This window comes from Galdieria sulphuraria (assembly GCF_000341285.1).
Source record: "Galdieria sulphuraria unplaced genomic scaffold scaf_34, whole genome shotgun sequence".
In the NCBI taxonomy this organism is placed as follows: Eukaryota; Rhodophyta; class Bangiophyceae; order Galdieriales; family Galdieriaceae; genus Galdieria; species Galdieria sulphuraria.
The window spans coordinates 120,674-137,881 of NW_005178441.1; the positions used below are offsets into that span (position 1 = coordinate 120,674).

The 17,208-nt window shown below is 39.0% G+C and overlaps 11 protein-coding genes across 11 annotated transcripts; 5 read left to right on the forward strand and 6 right to left on the reverse strand.

Moving 5' to 3' along the window:
• Positions 1-7: 7 nt before the first annotated feature.
• Gasu_39650 (ATP-dependent RNA helicase) lies at positions 8-2,027 on the reverse strand. The gene has a single exon (XM_005705052.1). The coding sequence runs from the start codon at positions 2,009-2,011 to the stop codon at positions 248-250; it is 1,764 nt and encodes a 587-aa protein (XP_005705109.1). The 5' UTR covers positions 2,012-2,027; the 3' UTR covers positions 8-247.
• Positions 2,028-2,037: 10 nt separating this feature from the next.
• Gasu_39660 (exosome complex component RRP4) lies at positions 2,038-2,888 on the forward strand. Its single transcript, XM_005705053.1, has 2 exons — positions 2,038-2,257; positions 2,308-2,888. Exons 1-2 carry the CDS (start codon positions 2,075-2,077, stop codon positions 2,857-2,859), a joined length of 735 nt encoding a protein of 244 aa, XP_005705110.1. The 5' UTR covers positions 2,038-2,074; the 3' UTR covers positions 2,860-2,888.
• Positions 2,889-2,892: 4 nt separating this feature from the next.
• Gasu_39670 (protein prenyltransferase) lies at positions 2,893-4,177 on the reverse strand. The gene is made up of 2 exons (XM_005705054.1): positions 3,937-4,177; positions 2,893-3,884 (listed from the first exon to the last, which is right to left on the reverse strand). Exons 1-2 carry the CDS (start codon positions 4,017-4,019, stop codon positions 2,921-2,923), a joined length of 1,047 nt encoding a protein of 348 aa, XP_005705111.1. The 5' UTR covers positions 4,020-4,177; the 3' UTR covers positions 2,893-2,920.
• Positions 4,178-4,410: 233 nt separating this feature from the next.
• On the reverse strand, positions 4,411-6,117 carry Gasu_39680 (NUDIX family hydrolase, putative). The gene is made up of 2 exons (XM_005705055.1): positions 5,543-6,117; positions 4,411-5,494 (listed from the first exon to the last, which is right to left on the reverse strand). Exons 1-2 carry the CDS (start codon positions 6,018-6,020, stop codon positions 5,058-5,060), a joined length of 915 nt encoding a protein of 304 aa, XP_005705112.1. The 5' UTR covers positions 6,021-6,117; the 3' UTR covers positions 4,411-5,057.
• Positions 6,118-6,127: 10 nt separating this feature from the next.
• On the reverse strand, positions 6,128-7,087 carry Gasu_39690 (uncharacterized protein). Its single transcript, XM_005705056.1, has one exon. It carries the CDS (start codon positions 7,044-7,046, stop codon positions 6,258-6,260), a length of 789 nt encoding a protein of 262 aa, XP_005705113.1. The 5' UTR covers positions 7,047-7,087; the 3' UTR covers positions 6,128-6,257.
• A 10-nt stretch (positions 7,088-7,097) lies between these two features.
• Gasu_39700 (uncharacterized protein) lies at positions 7,098-8,058 on the forward strand. The gene has a single exon (XM_005705057.1). It carries the CDS (start codon positions 7,182-7,184, stop codon positions 7,962-7,964), a length of 783 nt encoding a protein of 260 aa, XP_005705114.1. The 5' UTR covers positions 7,098-7,181; the 3' UTR covers positions 7,965-8,058.
• A 199-nt stretch (positions 8,059-8,257) lies between these two features.
• Positions 8,258-9,808, forward strand: Gasu_39710 (uncharacterized protein). Its single transcript, XM_005705058.1, has one exon. The coding sequence runs from the start codon at positions 8,289-8,291 to the stop codon at positions 9,720-9,722; it is 1,434 nt and encodes a 477-aa protein (XP_005705115.1). The 5' UTR covers positions 8,258-8,288; the 3' UTR covers positions 9,723-9,808.
• An 84-nt stretch (positions 9,809-9,892) lies between these two features.
• Positions 9,893-11,237, reverse strand: Gasu_39720 (B-cell receptor-associated protein 31-like protein). Its single transcript, XM_005705059.1, has 5 exons — positions 11,035-11,237; positions 10,746-10,989; positions 10,564-10,695; positions 10,392-10,508; positions 9,893-10,339 (listed from the first exon to the last, which is right to left on the reverse strand). The coding sequence occupies exons 1-5, from the start codon at positions 11,046-11,048 to the stop codon at positions 10,082-10,084; spliced, it is 765 nt and encodes a 254-aa protein (XP_005705116.1). The 5' UTR covers positions 11,049-11,237; the 3' UTR covers positions 9,893-10,081.
• Positions 11,238-11,247: 10 nt separating this feature from the next.
• Gasu_39730 (glutamyl-tRNA reductase) lies at positions 11,248-13,111 on the forward strand. The gene is made up of 2 exons (XM_005705060.1): positions 11,248-11,498; positions 11,547-13,111. Exons 1-2 carry the CDS (start codon positions 11,351-11,353, stop codon positions 13,076-13,078), a joined length of 1,680 nt encoding a protein of 559 aa, XP_005705117.1. The 5' UTR covers positions 11,248-11,350; the 3' UTR covers positions 13,079-13,111.
• A 1-nt stretch (position 13,112) lies between these two features.
• On the reverse strand, positions 13,113-13,927 carry Gasu_39740 (60S ribosomal protein L19e). Its single transcript, XM_005705061.1, has 2 exons — positions 13,710-13,927; positions 13,113-13,638 (listed from the first exon to the last, which is right to left on the reverse strand). The coding sequence occupies exons 1-2, from the start codon at positions 13,819-13,821 to the stop codon at positions 13,166-13,168; spliced, it is 585 nt and encodes a 194-aa protein (XP_005705118.1). The 5' UTR covers positions 13,822-13,927; the 3' UTR covers positions 13,113-13,165.
• Positions 13,928-13,957: 30 nt separating this feature from the next.
• On the forward strand, positions 13,958-17,205 carry Gasu_39750 (N-acetyltransferase). Its single transcript, XM_005705062.1, has 6 exons — positions 13,958-14,060; positions 14,124-14,833; positions 14,885-15,263; positions 15,317-15,561; positions 15,618-15,951; positions 16,006-17,205. Exons 1-6 carry the CDS (start codon positions 14,007-14,009, stop codon positions 17,179-17,181), a joined length of 2,898 nt encoding a protein of 965 aa, XP_005705119.1. The 5' UTR covers positions 13,958-14,006; the 3' UTR covers positions 17,182-17,205.
• The last annotated feature ends 3 nt before the right edge of the window (positions 17,206-17,208 follow it).

Sequence of the window (17,208 nt, forward strand, 5' to 3'; positions counted from 1 at the left end):
CTCACAGCTATGTACAGTTTTCTTTATCACATATTCTCGATATGCCAGCAAACAATTACATTTTGGTATTTCGAAAAACTTCACATCTTTCGCCTTGAAAAGGGCCTTGCGTCCTTTCCATTGTGCTGCAAGTAACATCTGTCAAACTGTAAAGTTTTGAGAAAGTTCAGACTTGTCAGCTATTTCTTCGTCTCTTCAATGAATGGCTATTCCTATAGTAAGAACACCCGTTTTGTGAAAACAAAAATCATTCGTCGGTATTCTTGGCTTTTTGAAAAACTTGGAGTGGCGAACCACTCCGAAAACCGTGAATCAGCTTTTCCAACTCTGCTGGAACCGACTGGTTACGACTGCGAAAATATTTTGCAAGTTCTCTTGCGAAAGCCTTGTCTTTCCCTGTTAGTAGCGTATATGCTGTTCCTTTCCTTCCCGCTCTTCCTGTACGGCCAATGCGATGAACATACCATTCAATGTTTTTAGGCGTCTCATAATTGATTACAGTGTTAATTTGCTCAATATCTAAACCGCGGGAAGCTAAATCAGTTGAAACCAACAGGCGAATATCTCCAGTTCGAAAGAGCTTCAGAAATCCGTCACGATCTTCTTGAGATGTCTCCCCATGAATCGCACAGGTGGGAATATTGTGAGACCTTAGTTGATTCGTAAGGCTGGCACAACTCGCACGCGTTCCAACAAAAACAATAACGTTGCCTCGTTCCAAAAACTGTGGTAAATGCTCGCACAACCAAGATATCTTTTCGTCTTCCGAAGAAACAAACTTCACCACCTGCTCAATATCTTCATTTGCCGACCCAGCTTCACCAACAGTTATCCTTACAGCTTCCGCTATAGTTTCTCTCACTAGTTGCTGCACACGGTTACGAAACGTCGCCGAAAAGAGACAAACTTGGCGATCTGGCCTAATCTGACCTAAAATGGAACGAACTTGAGGTTCGAAACCTAGGTCAAGCATCCTATCTGCCTCGTCTAGGACCAGAAAAGTAACTTGTTGCAAACTGCAACCTTTGCTTTTAATCAGGTCAATTATTCTTCCAGGAGTGCCAACCAAAATGTCTACTCCTTCTCTCAGTGATTTGATTTGTTCATATTTCGGGTCGCCGCCTACTGTGAGTAGTACTCTCAGTCTAAACTTGATAGCTCCTAGTTTACGAATTTCCGAAGCTATTTGTTGAGCTAACTCTCTCGTGGGTGCGGTCACAAGCGCGATGGGTCCCTGTCGACGTTTCGGCCTCGGCTGTGCCCAAACATGGCGTATCATAGGCAGGGAATATGCAGCAGTTTTCCCTGAACCTGTCTGTGCGATTCCAATAACGTTGCAACCATATAATATTGCAGGAATTGCTTGCGCCTGAATTGGTGTTGGTTTATCATAACCAGTTTCTTCTATGACTCGAATCAAAGTTTCTGGTAGCCTACTTTCACAGAATGAATTTATCGGACCAGGGCACTCACCAGTCACGTGAATATTCTTCTCTGTTCTCTGTATCAACTTTCTGTGATCCCCTGAGTCTTTACTAGTTGAATTGTCACTCCAAAAGTTCTTCTGGAACGGCCAACAAGAAAAATTTTGAGGTTCTAGTGGTTCCAGAGAGTGAACTGTCTTTCTTTTCTTCACGGCTTCCACTTCTTCATCGTCAGTCAAACCCTCGTCTTGTGTTTCACTTGGGGTATTCGTCTCCGGAGCCTGCTTTTCTTTGTAGTCAAGATAACTTGCCACAGGGTCTTCAAAGTCTACTTGCAATTCTTCTGAAACTAACAGGTCTTTCTTCGTGTCGTTAATTTCATTTTGTTTCTCTAGATTTTCCATAAACGCGTCAAGGGGGTCTGTTTCCGGAAGAGACTCATTCTTTTTGGAAGTTTTCAGTTTCAGCTTTGATTCGCGGTCATCGAGTAAACTTTTGGAAACACATGTTTCTGGTCTATTTACTTGAATAGTCGATTTTTCCAAACGAAAACCAGAGAAACCAAACTTGCGACTGTTTTCAGTCATTTTGGCGCTTTTGGACAGAGAGAATCATATTAGCATTTTTTTTCAGAAAACAATTGGATGAAAATGATAGTGGAGTCCAACGACGTATTTGTTTTTCCTGGAGATAAACTCTTCAAGTTGGAGAACGGTGACAACATCAGAATAGGTCAAGGGGTTGTGAAAAGGGGAGATGGTTTAGTAGCGTTGAAACCTGGATATTTGCACAAGGATGGGAACAAAATTTGGATTGAAACAGCGCAAAAGCGAGTATGTGTGTGCATATTTTTGTTTGTCGTTCTTAAGATGATTTTCCCTAGTATATACCTACTGTTGGAGACCTGGTTATAGGTATCATCGTCGATCGTTCATCGGATTTCTATCAGGTTGACGTTGGTGGGTTTTCAACTGCGCTCTTGCCAATCCTGGCTTTTGAGGGAGCTACCAAGCGTAACAGGCCACATTTATCAGCTGGTTCTGCAGTTTATGCTCGAGTTGTTTCAGCTGATAGAGATTCGGAACCTCAGTTATCCTGTTTGTTGCCCGGAACGCAGCACAGTTGGGTGACAGGAGAAACCATTTTTGGAGAATTAAGCCAAGGGAATCTTATTCACTGTTCCATCAGTCTTTGTAGAAATATTTTATTGGGAAGAAATTCTGTATTTACTGAGTTGGGAAAATATATCCCTTTTGAACAGGCAACCGGAATGAATGGACGTATATGGGTTCGTTCTCAGTCAGCTGGTCACATTGTATTGCTCTCTAATCTCATCATTTGTTCAGAAAATATGACAAATGATCAGTTGAGTGCAATGATAAAAAGTTTGGTTTCAAAAATATCGACACAAACATCAACGACGACAAGTGTATAGTCGTTTAAATAGCCGAACTTGAACCATATTCTGATATCTTATTGTGACCTTTTGATCACTTTTATTTAGTTATCGTTCTATGATGCATGTCATCATGGATGATTATCTTGACAACTTGGAACAGCTGTCGGCTCATTTTGAATAGCATGTTAGAAGAGACTTTATCATCTTGTCGATTCTTTGATTTACGGCACTTTAGAGTTTGATATACAGCGTCCATGAGGTACCTGTGTTGTGAGTTTTCATAATCCAGCCAATAGCTACAGCAAGCATAGATGAATTGTGCATAACTGAATGGAGAGTCAAAGGAGTAGTCTATCATCTCGATGATGCTATGTGTCCACTCCCATTCGGAGCTCAACAATGCAAAATAGTCAACCTGTGTGTTTTGGTTCTTCAATAAATAAAGCAACAACTTTTGACGATAGAAATATGCACCATGATCGGATACATGTTGTCGTATGGCTTCTTTGCTTTTCTTGTAATATTCCTGAATAATAAACTCTCTGGGTAATATGCTAATATAGGAATCGACAAGCCACCATCGATAGTACCACAAGTGATAAGATTTTTCAAATCTATCCACCAGAAAGGAACACATTTCCAACTCTCTCTCAATAAAGTCACTAGAAATCGAGTTCGTTTGTTGAAGTAATATCCACTTTCTATGTTGCCAAACCTCACTTGTCTTTGCATTCCTCTTTAAAGCCATTCGATTCACCTCGAGCTCCAAGTCATATGATACGTGACTCTGTAGCAAAAGACACTTTCGAAAGTTCCAAACAGTAGATTGGGCTGGTTGAACAAATAACAAGAAGCGTGACAAACTGTCCCATAGTTTCCAATCCCAAGAAAAAGATCCTCTCTTCAAGTTTTGACGAAATCTACTGAATATTTGTTGAGCTTCCATATAAATGATACGCAATGGAGTGCCTTGAATCATCAGAGTATCTTCCTTCAATTCACAAACGAGAAGGTCGTTGGTATTATCTGACCAAGTAAAAGGTATCAGCTCCAACTCTGTACTAGAAAAGAAGTGAATCTATCAACAAGTTTATAAGTATATGATACCCTTACTATTCATACGACTCCAAAGCTTTGAGAACAACAGAAAGTTGGTTGGATATTTCAGGATAAAGTTCACAAGAGGTAGCTGCCATAGCGAGAACCTTTTGACAGTTTATTATACTCAAACTACAAGAAACATATATTTTCGAGGTTTAGAAGTGTTGACGAAAAGCTTTATAGGAAACCAAAGAAACAAGGCTCTCCTTCCTTTATGAGATTGATCATTCCTGATCCACTTTCCCATATTTCGCAGTACAGTCTGATATATTCAGATATTACTGTAAAGTCATTTCAGTAACATCCAATGTTGAACAAAATGAGAGCCTCAACTAGTTATTTGTGGTTTTTATCAAAGTAATTTATTGAAAGTACATCAAGGTTCATGGCTAGTCCTCGTATTATCATTCCGAAACATCTTCTTCTCTTTCGAATTCTCCTCTTATTCCTCATTTCTTCATATAATATTGTCCATAACATTTTAGTTGATGAGAAGCACTATTTATTCTTGTTTTTCTAGAGTTGATAATCGTTTTTCAGGAATGGCCATCATGAAATAGAAATAATGAAACCTTCATGTATTTGGAATCAGATAGATATCTGAAAAGGATAAGATCGGATTCTTCTTAAACAATATCATTCCTCTCCAAATGTCGTTTGTTTCAGAAAGATATGAGAAGATAGAATGGTTAGGAACTTCAAGGTAATGAGACACTGTCCAATGATATATCAAGAAACATGTCAATGAGTCACTCACAACACAAACATTTATATCTAATATATATCCTACATTTACATAGTTTAAACAACAATCTGGTACATTGCCTATTCTACTACTCTTCAACGATGGGAAATGAAAAGATTATTTCTTTCTTTCCAATTGTTACAACAAGCAATTCATTTTTTTTTCTCAACTTGTCAATATTTTTGCTAGAGTACTTCTTTGTGCATCTGTTTCTATATTCTTACTCGTTTCATGGAACAGAGCAATGAAATGGATAAAGTCAATAAGACTCACAATGGAAACTTCAAAATAGTTAATCAACATTGCCATTACTTGAATCTTTTAAAACAATGCAACGTATATACATGACTCAACAAGTGTTCTTCCAACTCTACAAGATATGGGATATTTACCACTTGGATGGAATCCACCAACGAACCATTCGGTTAACTGGTATAGCAAACGGATCATCCAATCGCTTTTCCAGTACAGGCTGCAACAAATCTGCTGTTGCAGCCAATGTAAGTCCCCAAAGCCATAAGGAATCATTTTTATCTTCGCGTGCGAATAAACCATCTTGTGCATATTGAATGGAAACTATCCAAGGTCTTAGCGAAATTGCAGAAAAATAAACTCTGTCCAGAGCCAACCACTCGAAAATGGGTTTCGGAAGTATATAGGAAAGATAACGAAATAATCCAATATCCCATTTTCGTTCGATTGCTTTGTTGCAAAGCAACTGGTTACCGTAAACCAGAAAAGTGTCCAATGAAACCCAAAAAGCAGCTGCCACTTCAGAGCTGCAGAGCTTCAAAGGGGGCGTTTCCACTTTTAATTGGATAAACACTACAAACTATTTCATATCATCCGATGAGGTAAATAAAGGATGCTTACCAAAGGCACAATAAGCAGAGTCCCTCAAGCCTCTGTTCCGCAGTTTTATTTCACGATCACTCAGTCTTCCTATGCAAATAAAATGTTGCGAGTTTCCTAGATCCAAACCTATTTCTTCTTTGGTTTCTCGAACAGCGGTTTCTATATCATTTTCGTTTCCCTCTCGACGGCCACCAGGAAAAGCTATGTGTCCTGACCAAGGATCATTCGCTTGTGTTGCTCTCTGAATATAAAGAATTTGAAGGTGACTAGCTCCTGTAGCTTCCACATGCTGCAAAAGTTCTCGAAAGCTATAAGCAGCATCGGTTGGAAAATCTACTGACAAAGAACCAAAACGCAATATTATTGCCACAGCTGCTCTTCTAGTTGCTGGTAACAGTCTCAAGGAACTACAAACCAAAGAATGAAGCAAATCCTTTTCGAGTTTTTTGACTACATAAGGATCTTTCCATGACTGGTTAACATTTCTACTCATCATGATCCAAAGAGCTGTGCAGAATCCAATTGAAAATGTGATGAGAATGCTCACAATACTTTAAAAAATACTCAGCGACAACGACCATTCACAATCCAAACAATATAGTAATGTCAAAAGATTGGTTTATCTACAGTCACTCCATTTCCATATTAAATATTACATGATAATACTCGTCAAAAATAACTTGCTTTCATTCTAGCTATATCTCAAATATTCATATATATATGGGATTGATGATCACCTTCTTCTGTTTGTTAGTTGTTCTTCATTCATTTCCTTACAAGATTCGTTGGGAACGCGAACCGGGTTACTGTTTTGGGCAGCAACAGCAAATATGTTATGAAAGACAGTAAAATCGACATATGTAAATAGACAATCATCATCCATAAAATGACCTAAACCAGATGCGTCCACTTGTACAGAAACCACACCAGGTGCGTGGGACGGAGTGACGCAAGTTAAAACAGTATCCGAATAAGTAATACAACCGACAACAATTCGACCAAAACGAACTCGTAAGCCATGACGAAAATGGTTGCCAATAATTTGAACTTTCGAACCACCACAACTGAGACCCATATTGGGATGAATTTCTCGTATTATAGGTCGACCTTCGAGGCAAGCCATGTCGGGTATTTCCTCTGCAGTAGTTTCTGAGACAGCGTCGTTGGAGTATACTTTTTTGGTGGAGTCAATTGTCAAGGAGTCAGGAGGCTTTCTTTCCAAAGAAGCAACAGAAGAATTCTTGCGACGGACAACACGAACTACATCTCCATCCATCAACCCGACACTTGACAAACTCAAGTCGTCATCTTGTAAACATCTTCCTCTAAAAACCAACCAAAAGGGACGTGAGCTGGTTGAACCTGTACTCTCCAAGCAACTTGTATTGTTAGCTTCTTCCAACGAAACCCATGTTCTTTCGACTGCTTCGTGTAACTTTCCAACTGTGGCATCTTCTTGTAAAATAAGACTAATTCTTGAACCTAGCTGGCTGTCTACGACGGGCTCTAGAAGAATATGCATCCAGTCCTTGCCTCTCTATCAATAATCATTCTATTCTTCTAAGATTTGGGAAGGGATTGGCAATTTGTTTAGAAAAAAAAAAAGCAAACGGGAGACATCATGGCGCCATCATCAGTTCACATAGTTTGAAGCTTTATGTTGTTCATATCTTTCACTGAAAACTTTTCAATATGTCTTGTATCCAAGTTGCGCTATCATACGAGAAGATCCTGTTTTTTGAGCCCAACTTTCACCAGTCGAAAGCACCCGACCCATCGGTCGCTGCAAGCTAGTTCTCAACCTTCACAAAAGTCTTATTTTCCTTTTAGTATCAAAGAATGGATTAGCAACCTACACTGGCCACTTGTTTTATACACTCCTCCGTTGTATTGGTTTTTACGCCAATTGGCTCTAGGAAGTGGCCTTTCTTTGAGTCAGAGAATCCTTTTTTCGACGCTGGCGATATTCCTTTGTGAATTATTTCGATGTTTATTGCAAGATTTGGCAGCCTTAGGTGTTGCTATTGGAAGAAGACTCGGTTGGTTGAGAAAATACCGAGATGGAAAGGAGCTACGTTTGTTACCTCATAGTGTTCCGTTGTGGGAGTTGCATCGTCATTTTTATGTTCTGATAGGCACAGCTGTATTGGAATTGATTAGTTTTTATGAAGCTATTTTTTGGAGTGAGCGCGTGGGCTTGGTATTATTGATTCTTTCTCAGTGTTTTTTCAATGTTATGACAGAGCTTCAAATTACAAAAGATGGCAAGTGTGAGAGGGTTCAGTCACAAGCACGTGCGCTGATGTTGGTTGGAGATGGACTGTATTTGTTCATATGTTTGTTGTATTATGTTGGAGTTTTTCCTTTGATTACGTCGAGTTGTTGTCTTATACTGTTATTGGTTTACTTGGGACTCAAATATACGCGTCCAAGTAGATAAAGAGATACATGCGTTTTCTCTCTTATTGCTAAGACGCTTGCATCTTTGTTGTTTTTATCTATTGTCGATTCACAAGAAATTGTTGTGTCTTTGTAAGGCGCTGGAAACCCTAAAACTTTATCCCCAACGTGTCTGAACGAATGTTGGTTTTGGCGGGTGTGCGTGTCTGTTGCCCATTTCTTTTATTCTTGTTGGAAAAGGACCAAAGGAAATTCCTTTTCCTATGCTGTATCGAGTGATTGTTGAGTGTGGAGGTGAACAGATAGTAAATACTATTGCAAAGTCATCATAGTCCACTTTCATTGAAAGGTTACGGTTATCGATATGGTTATGAACGGGTCTACTGCTACGAACCAAACCAACGATATCATGAAAAGGCATGATAGTTATGTCGCTACAGCGGCTGAGAAACTGAGACAACGATTGGTTGAACTTCAAAGACAGCAACAGCAGAATTCCTCTTCTCTTGATGTGGAACAAAAGAATCCATTTTTGCCGGATGAAATACGGCAATTGAAAGAACAGTTGAAAGCTCAATTGGAACAAGCTGACAAAAACTACGCTACGATGCAATCGAAACACGTTGCCAACGGATATCAGGTAAATGAAGTGAACGGGGAAACTGAAAATGTAAGCATATCCACTCACTCCAGAGAACCATTGTGGGATAACAAAAAGGAGATAAATAACCATGTCTCGATAGAGTCATTGGAAAAAGAGATTGCTATGCTTCGCGAGAGCCTTGCCAAGTATCAAAATATGCATCCACAATCTATAGAAAACAGAGACGCTATATCCGATGCAAAAAATATAAGCGAACGTCGTCCTCAACATAACATTCTCGTCCAGCCTTCTTCTCCATCGTTGTATAACAAATTGGGGAATTCAAAAAGTGACGATAATGACCAACAGATAAACAAATCTCATACGAATGAAGGAAAAAGGATTTCAATAGAAAATGCACAAATGCGACTATTACAAGCACAAGAAGAATATGAAAAGGCATTGGAAATGTTTAAAATGGCTTCTCAAACGAATCGAAAGACAACAGACTGCCAGACAATAGAGAATTCTTTGAATAATAGAAAGGAATTTGACAAGCTACTTTGTCCTCTTCATGAATATTTTAGTCTTTCATCTCCTTACATTTTGAAGCTGGAGTCTTATCTCCAATCATCAGGAGAAGAATGTTCGAAGCAGATGACTCGTTTGGTTCAACACAGTGGTGTTCAAGAAATCAAGGAAATGTTGTTTTTTTGTGTGGACAAACTTATTCAAAAAGATGAAGAACAACAAGAAGAAGAAAAAGAGATAATGAGATTGGAACAAACATTGGAAAGAGTAAAAATGGAGAACAATGAAAAAATTCAACAACAACAAGACATAGAAAACAAACTGAGAGATGAACTTGAGAAATGTCAGACTGACTTGTCGAAAGCCGAGTTGGCTCTCGACGTCGCACTTTCAGAAAAACTTGTTTTAGAAAACCGTACTCCTGCATTAGAGTTTTGCGAAACATTAGAAACTAGGCTGGAAAAATTAGAGACGCGTCGCAACAAACATGAAAAAGAGCTTCATCGTCAAATAGCGGAAAAGAATCAGGTGATTGAAGAACTGAAGCGCCAAATATCCACCAAAGATAAGGAAACAAACAGACTGTATGCAGAAGTGCAGCATTTATTACAGAATGTGGAGCAACTTCGTAGCGCATGGACGAGGCAACAAAGAGAGTCATTTCATTCAAGGAAGAAAGTATGAAATCATTTTCTGTTCAGGATGATTGCCAGCAAAGCTTTTGTGAAATATTTCATTAGGATTTCAAAATAGTGAGGTTGCTGCATTTCTTTACTGTCATAACACTTGTAAAGAACAGTTATCATGCTGTAACGATCCCTAAAGTGGTTCCATTTTGTTAATAAAGACCAGGATTGTTGGAGACTAGATTTATTCTTTTTTTATATACACATCTCTCCATCGCCATTTGATAACATGAGAAAGACAATACACTGAAAACAAGACATATTGTATACGATAACTTGCAAAGTATTGATTCACTGATCACTGCAAACTATGGAGAAACAAAAGCCAGTCTCCTCTAAAAACATATATATTCTTCCTTATACAATCTTCTTCGATTCACTCGCTGGCTTCAAACTTTTCAACTCTTTACTTGTTGCCTTATCTACCACGTTCTTTGACTGCTTGTCTTTGTTGTTACCGGTTGTTGGTCCATCGTCCACTTGCGGTTCCGAACTGCGTCCACTGGTCAACTTGGCTTCCAACTGCGATTCAAGAACGTTGATTCTGGACGTTAATTCAAAGAGTTTGCCAATCACGAAAAGAAGGGTAAGACTAAAACTTGCCAAGTAAAAGTTCTATTTAGCTGTTGTCAAAATTGTCGTTCCAAGCACAACATTCTATACATACTCTCTGAGAACGAAACTGTCTTTGTTTTAAAGTACGTACTTCAAAAGAAACTGCGTTTGAGAACATTCCATTCGATGTAGTTTGTTCTGAGAGCTTCAGTTGTACTCGATAAGCGTCCTAGCTCTGAATTGAACAAAACTGATCAAGAAACAAAAGACAGACAGTTCCCTACGGTTAAACTTTCTACGATTCCAAAAAACAAACTCAAGCTAATGTAGTTGATAAACTTCCTCAAGTGCAAAAACTGAGAACCTGTTGCCAACACTCGAAGTACTAGACGACGCACTCTCTTTGGCAAAGGCAACTAGGATAACGCGTGATGGAAGAGTCAGAAGAAGAGTTACCACTACCCACCACAAGTAAAGCTACTATAACAACTTCTGTACAAAGGAACAAATAGACGAGCAACCACAACATATTTTTCATTGGCTCTAAGAGAGTTTTGAATATCGTTGAATGTTTTCCAAATGTAGCCCACGTGTTACTTTTTCCCCGATGGAAGAGACAAAACAAGTTTGTTATCGGGAAGAGAGAGAGAGTGTGTGTGTGTGTGTGTGTGTGAGAATCTGATAACATTACATCATAATAGACACGAAAACTAAAGAATACGAAAAGCACAACTTATTGAACTTGTAAGATTTACAATACACAGAACATTTACTTCCTATGCCAAGAAATGGAAAATGAATCGCAGAATACTTCAAGTATCATCACGTTGTCAAGTGACATCCTATGCATGCAAAGACCAAAGACTATAACAACTCCTTAGATTCGATAGCCAACAAAATGCTGCAAGCGAAGGTCGTCGACAAGTGTAAACCAATCGGGGAATCGTTTTGAACCGCAAAGCTGATGGGATTCTGATCTCCGCCAACTCATTGTATTGGTAATTGGGACTTTTTGGATAGGAAAGCTATTTCCATCTTAAGAAGGAAACATTTCAGTTTCTATGCTATTTAATGGAAGATAGAAAGGGTCAACTGTTCAATTTTACGCAGTGTTCGCAGCCAATGGCCTCGTGCTGTTGGATCAGTCAACCTGCACAAGTAGGAACCCGCAGCCTGTTCGCAGACAAGAGAACTTGCTTTCATAAAGGGAATTTTTTGGGTAAGTATAAGAACTCTTATTTTACTTTATGCTCATTTATGTGAGAAGGTAACAATAAAGTGCAGAAAAACTGTGCTCGTCCCGGTTTCGACCTTTCCAAGTATAATGGGACCGTAAAGAGTATAGCTGCACCGGAAACAGGAGGCTTTCAGAGTGCCAAAAATAAAGCAAACATAGGACCTTTAAAGAAGGAGGCTTTCTCAGACGTCTCTAGCAAAGAAAAGGACGTTTTGAACCAACAGCTCAACGAAACCAACAACAAAGGTAGCGACAAGAGTAGAAGAAGGAAGATGACACAAGTTGTAGTGGTTGGCCTTAGTCACAGAACGGCTACAGTTGAAACAAGAGAACGACTCTCCGTCCCAGAACCCAAGTGGCAAGAATATTGTGGCAATTTGAAGGACTTTTGCCCTTCAGTGACAGAAGTCGCTGTACTTTCTACTTGTAACCGTTTTGAAGTATATTTTGTTGCTTATGAAGAGAAAGAAGCAATCTTGGAAGTAATGCAGTTTCTCTCGTCATACAGTAGTGTTCCTATCAATCAGTTACGAAAGCATCTGTTTGTGCTTTGTGAAAGAATGGCAGTTTGGCATATTTTTCGCGTTGCAGGAGGACTTGACTCTCTTGTAGTCGGGGAAGGTCAGATTCTTTCCCAGATGAAGCAATGTTATCAACTCTCTTGTGATAAGAAAGGACAAGCAGGAAAAGTTTTGAAGAAGCTTTTGAATTCGGCTGTTGCTGCAGGAAAACGCGTTCGCTCAGAAACCGGAATTTCCAAAGGAGCAGTATCCATTTCATCTGCTGCAGTAGAACTAGGTTATATGAAAGCACCTTTTGATATTAACAAGTCACTAACTGAGGCTTCTAACTGCATTATTGGTGCTGGAAATATGGCTCGTCTTTTGGTACAACATTTAATTGGTCGCGGATGTCATAATATAACGGTTGTGAATCGTTCTTATAAACGTGCAGAGGAACTTAAGGAAATGTTTTCTGATGTGAATATTAATATATGGCCTTGGGAAGGTTTGATGGATGTTATAAGCACTTCCGAAGTTATCTTTACTTGTACCAGTTCGTCGGAGCCTATTTTATGTGCCGATCATTTGCGAGGCATCTTAGCAGATTCATCAGGAACCTTGATCATTGATATTTCAGTTCCTAGGAATGTTGCTTCGGATGTGAAGGAGATTCCTTTTGTATCATCTTACAATGTTGACGATTTGAAAGCTGTAGTAGCACAAAATCAGGCTCGTCGTCGTAAACTTGTTCAGGAAGCGGAAACACTATTGACGGAAGAACTGAATATTTTCTGTAATTGGCACCATTCACTGGGAGCCGTTCCTGCTATTACACGTTTACAGGAGCGAGCTGAGAGTATTCGTGCTGAAGAGTTGGAGCGGGTTGTATCGAAACTTCGTGACTTGACTGAGTCCGAACGAGAAGCCGTTGAAAAGGTTACCAAAGGTATTGTCAACAAGTTGTTGCATTTTCCCATGGTTTATATCAGAGAATTGGAAGATATTGAAGAACGTAGCATTACTTTGAAGAGTCTTGAAGCACTTTTCAAGTTGTATTAAGGGAATGTTTCAAATAAAAATGGAACAGTGTTTATCCATAATGCTTTGAGGATATGTATGTTTATTGCACTCTTCAACACGAGAGAGTTACTTTTGTGCACTTCTTTTTGAGGCCTTACTTTCTAAGAGTCCCTGTCTTGCACCCTTGACAGCTTTCTTCTCTTTCAAAACCTTCTCCTTCTCCTTCTTAGCCTCCAATTGTTCTTGAGCAGCCTTTTCGCGAACTTTTTCCGCTTGCTCCTTATGAATGGCCTCCATCAATACTCTCTTGTTTTTAAAGACGTTTCCTTTGCAACGCAGATACATTTCTCGATACAGATGTTTGTCTATTTTGTTCTGGTCACGATATTTCTTCAACAACCTGCGAAGAACCCTGATTCTGTGAATCCATACGGTCTTTTGAGGCAAACGGGCGTTTCTTGTACCCTTCCTCTTTCCGGGTCCCCTATGTCTTCCCTTTCTTTTAGCCTCCAAACGGAGTCGAAATCTTGCTTTTGAGTGCACCACCACTGGTTTTCGAATGACGAATCCATCCTTGACAAGTTTACGAATATTTTGCCCTATTATACCAAAGATAAACAAGTATCGTCTTTAAGCACTTTCTTGGGTGTAGCATAGTATATTTACTCACGTGAGTTGGCCATAGATATTTCACTCGTTTCATTAGGATCCAGCCATACTTTTCTTTTCCCACAGTGAAGAACAGACGCTGCAAGTCTTTTCTGCAGTTTTAAGGAAACCATTTCTTTCTCAGTCCCTCCTCTTTTAGAGACAATCAATCCAACGTGAAAAGAAGAGCGACGACGAAATAAAGTTGAAAGAATTTGGATTCTTTTTCTTGGGAGAAGAAGACTTGTGATAAGTTTCATCTGCTGGGTATTACTGTTTGAATGTTGTTGATTTACCTCAAGATAGAAATAGTATTAATATGAAGAAGAAAATAGACGCTCGTTTGAAAACACTGTTGGAAGTTTCTTGTCAGGTAATGGTTCATTCCCTTCTGTTCCCATGTGCACTCATACTGTCTTTATATAAACTATAAAAGAACAATCACCGTGCATTGTTGGTTATAATTGGCGACCGTGGTAAGAATCAAGTAGTCAATTTACACTACATGCTATCCAAAATATCCAATATACCCAAGCCCTCCGTGTTATGGTGTTATAAGAAGGAGTTAGGGTTTAGTAGTCACAGGAAGAAAAGAATGAAACAAATTAAGAAACTAGCACAGAGAGGGTTATTAGATACTTCTAGAGATGACCCATTTGAGATATTCGTGTCGAATACCCACATTAGGTATTGTTATTATGCAGAGACTCACAAAATATTGGGAAATACCTTTGGAATGTGTGTGTTGCAAGATTTTGAAGCTCTTACTCCGAATATTTTAGCAAGGACAGTGGAAACTGTACAAGGTGGGGGTTTGGTGGTGTTATTATTGGGAACTATTCAATCCCTAAGACAATTGTATACGATGGCAATGGACGTGCACGATCGTTTTCGTACACAAGCTCACAAGGATGTCGTAGCTAGGTTTAATGAACGATTTATGTTATCACTTTCAAGATGCCAATCATGTTTGATAGTTGATGACGAACTCAACGTATTGCCATTATCCTCACCTATGAAGGAGGGAACTTTTGCTCTTTCGGATAAACAGAAAGAACAAATCAAGAAACAACAACAAGAATGGTCAGAGTTGAAAAGCAATTTGGAAGAAACCCCCATATTAGGCGAATTGATATCTCGTACAAAGTAATGCAATCTTATTTGTTGGATAGGATATATTGATCATTTAATGAATAGGACCTTGGACCAAGCCAAAGCATTGTTGACTTTTATAGAAGCAATTACAGAAAAGACACTTCGTTCTACAATAGCTTTGACTGCAGCAAGAGGAAGAGGAAAGTCAGCAGCTCTAGGATTGGCAGTAGCATCTGCCATTGGTCATCAATATTCCAATATATTCGTTACTTGTCCATCTCCAGAAAATCTAAAGAGTTTTTTCGACTTCGTATTGATAGGTTTTGATGCATTACAATTCAAAGAACATGTGGATTATGAAGTTTTACAAAGTACGGATGCTTCCTTACAACATTGTGTCGTGAGAATCAATGTTTTTCGTTCCCATCGACAAACTATTCAATATATCGACCCACGTGATGCCTCTAAAGCTTTGCATCAGGTTGTTATGGATTCCGTATATATACAGGAAGAATACTCATATAGTCATTTTAGGCTGAATTGTTGGTAATCGATGAAGCAGCAGCTATTCCACTTCCTATTGTAAAGAGCATGTTGGGTCCTTATTTGATTTTCATGTCTTCCACTATTACGGGTTATGAAGGAACAGGAAGAAGCTTATCTCTTAAACTATTTGATCAGTTAAGAAAAGGAGCTCATAGTGATAATCGTCCTGATTCATTTCATCTAGCAGAAGGAGGAAGAACTTTTCGAGAAATCACCTTGGAAGCTCCCATTAGGTAAGATAGTCAAGCATCCCGAGTTTCAAATAAAAAAAGCTGATTGGACATATGAGATATGCTATTGGAGATCCTATTGAGTCGTGGTTATATGACGTATTATGTTTAGAAGCTGGAAAAGGACCACAGCCACTTATTTATGGATGTCCACATCCTCATGACTGTCAACTCTATAGGGTGAATCGAGATGCCTTATTTTCAGGGCATCCTTTGGCAGAATCTTTCTTACAAACCATCATGGCTTTGTTTGTTTCCAGTCATTACAAAAACTCACCCAATGACTTGCAATTATTATCTGATGCTCCTGCTCATCGTCTCTTTGTTTTAATAGCTCCCACTAAGAAACAATTGGATTCCAATGGTTTACCACAAGTCTTATGTGCCATACAGGTAATGAATGTATGATTTTTCCTGGCACTAGTTTCTTATAACCATTATCCATAGGTTTGTTTGGAAGGACAAATTTCCAAAGAGTATGCTCAAGCTTCCATGTCACGTGGTTATAGAGGAGCTGGTGATCTCATTCCTTGGACGATATCACAACAGTTTCAAGACTCCAGTTTTGCAAGTCTTTCAGGAGTTCGGGTTGTTCGTATTGCTACTCATCCAGATGTTCAAAGAATGGGATATGGTTCTAGAGCGTTGACATTATTGAATGATTACTATTCAGGTAAAATGATATCCTTGACTGAAGATGGATGGCGAGGGACCTTAAGTGATGAGCCTTCAACAATAACCAATGTTGACAATAGTAATGATACGTTGAATCATGAAAGACTTGAACCAAGAAAGGAATTACCACCGTTATTAGAACCTTTGAATGTCCCCGACAGAGTCGACTATTTAGGAGTTTCTTATGGATTGACATATGAGTTGTTTTGTTTTTGGAAAAAGCAGGGAATGGTTCCCCTTTATATTAGACTCGTTGCCAATGAATATACCGGTGAACATACGTGTATCATGTTGAAACAATTACCGGAACAGTCCAAAATGTCTTGGTTGTCTAATTTCTTTCATGACTTTATACGACGTTTTCTAGCCCTCTTGCCTTTTGCTTGGAGCAGTTGGAATCCCGCTTTAACTCTGCAAATTATCGATTATGGAAAAGAATACTATGCCTCGCATCAAGTGACGATGTTGAATGAACACAATATGCATTTGCTATTATCTACTTTTGATATTCAACGGTTGGAAGCTTATGCAAAGAATCTGATCGACTATCACATGATCGTCGATTTGCTACCCACCATTGCCAAGTTATATTTTAGTGGACAATTGGATAAGGAGATTCATTTATCTGCAGCCCAATCTGCTATTTTGGTGAGTGTTGGATTGCAATATATGGATTTGGATCGATTGGAAAAAGTATTGAATGTCCCTGCTCAACAATTGTTGGCTTTGTTAAATAAGATGATTCGCAAGTTTGCCCATTATTTCAAAGAGTTGGAATGGAGTCTAATGGAGTCTCATGATGCCTCAACAATAATAACAGAAACAAAAACATCGATGAAGGATACTAATGAGACTTTAGAACCCAAACAAGCACCACTGGTCAAGAAACCCAAAAAGAATATGGAGCATAAGGACAAAAAGGAACATCGTAAACATCGATTGGAATGATCCAAGAAATGGCGTTGATGGTTTCAG

What these genes read in the sequence shown, in the direction of transcription:
- Gasu_39740 (XM_005705061.1), bottom strand. Translation starts at nt 13,821, where the DNA reads ATGGTTTCCTTAAAACTGCAGAAAAGACTTGCAGCGTCTGTTCTTCAC. An exon ending in AATATCTATGGCCAACTCAC is followed by an intron (nt 13,639 to 13,709) that starts GTGAGTAAATAT and finishes TTGGTATAATAG; the next exon opens with GGCAAAATATTCGTAAACTT.
- Gasu_39720 (XM_005705059.1), bottom strand. An exon ending in GAATCGTAGAAAGTTTAACC is followed by an intron (nt 10,509 to 10,563) that starts GTAGGGAACTGT and finishes ATTCAGAGCTAG; the next exon opens with GACGCTTATCGAGTACAACT. An exon ending in GACAGTTTCGTTCTCAGAGA is followed by an intron (nt 10,340 to 10,391) that starts GTATGTATAGAA and finishes ACAGCTAAATAG; the next exon opens with AACTTTTACTTGGCAAGTTT.
- Gasu_39660 (XM_005705053.1), top strand. Translation starts at nt 2,075, where the DNA reads ATGATAGTGGAGTCCAACGACGTATTTGTTTTTCCTGGAGATAAACTC. An exon ending in TTGAAACAGCGCAAAAGCGA is followed by an intron (nt 2,258 to 2,307) that starts GTATGTGTGTGC and finishes GATTTTCCCTAG; the next exon opens with TATATACCTACTGTTGGAGA.
- Gasu_39680 (XM_005705055.1), bottom strand. Translation starts at nt 6,020, where the DNA reads ATGATGAGTAGAAATGTTAACCAGTCATGGAAAGATCCTTATGTAGTC. An exon ending in CTCTGCTTATTGTGCCTTTG is followed by an intron (nt 5,495 to 5,542) that starts GTAAGCATCCTT and finishes AATAGTTTGTAG; the next exon opens with TGTTTATCCAATTAAAAGTG.
- Gasu_39700 (XM_005705057.1), top strand. Translation starts at nt 7,182, where the DNA reads ATGTTGTTCATATCTTTCACTGAAAACTTTTCAATATGTCTTGTATCC.
- Gasu_39750 (XM_005705062.1), top strand. Translation starts at nt 14,007, where the DNA reads ATGAAGAAGAAAATAGACGCTCGTTTGAAAACACTGTTGGAAGTTTCT. An exon ending in ACCTTGGAAGCTCCCATTAG is followed by an intron (nt 15,562 to 15,617) that starts GTAAGATAGTCA and finishes TGGACATATGAG; the next exon opens with ATATGCTATTGGAGATCCTA. An exon ending in AAGTCTTATGTGCCATACAG is followed by an intron (nt 15,952 to 16,005) that starts GTAATGAATGTA and finishes CATTATCCATAG; the next exon opens with GTTTGTTTGGAAGGACAAAT.
- Gasu_39690 (XM_005705056.1), bottom strand. Translation starts at nt 7,046, where the DNA reads ATGCATATTCTTCTAGAGCCCGTCGTAGACAGCCAGCTAGGTTCAAGA.
- Gasu_39730 (XM_005705060.1), top strand. Translation starts at nt 11,351, where the DNA reads ATGGAAGATAGAAAGGGTCAACTGTTCAATTTTACGCAGTGTTCGCAG. An exon ending in TCATAAAGGGAATTTTTTGG is followed by an intron (nt 11,499 to 11,546) that starts GTAAGTATAAGA and finishes TTATGTGAGAAG; the next exon opens with GTAACAATAAAGTGCAGAAA.
- Gasu_39710 (XM_005705058.1), top strand. Translation starts at nt 8,289, where the DNA reads ATGGTTATGAACGGGTCTACTGCTACGAACCAAACCAACGATATCATG.
- Gasu_39670 (XM_005705054.1), bottom strand. Translation starts at nt 4,019, where the DNA reads ATGGCAGCTACCTCTTGTGAACTTTATCCTGAAATATCCAACCAACTT. An exon ending in GCTTTGGAGTCGTATGAATA is followed by an intron (nt 3,885 to 3,936) that starts GTAAGGGTATCA and finishes CTTCTTTTCTAG; the next exon opens with TACAGAGTTGGAGCTGATAC.
- Gasu_39650 (XM_005705052.1), bottom strand. Translation starts at nt 2,011, where the DNA reads ATGACTGAAAACAGTCGCAAGTTTGGTTTCTCTGGTTTTCGTTTGGAA.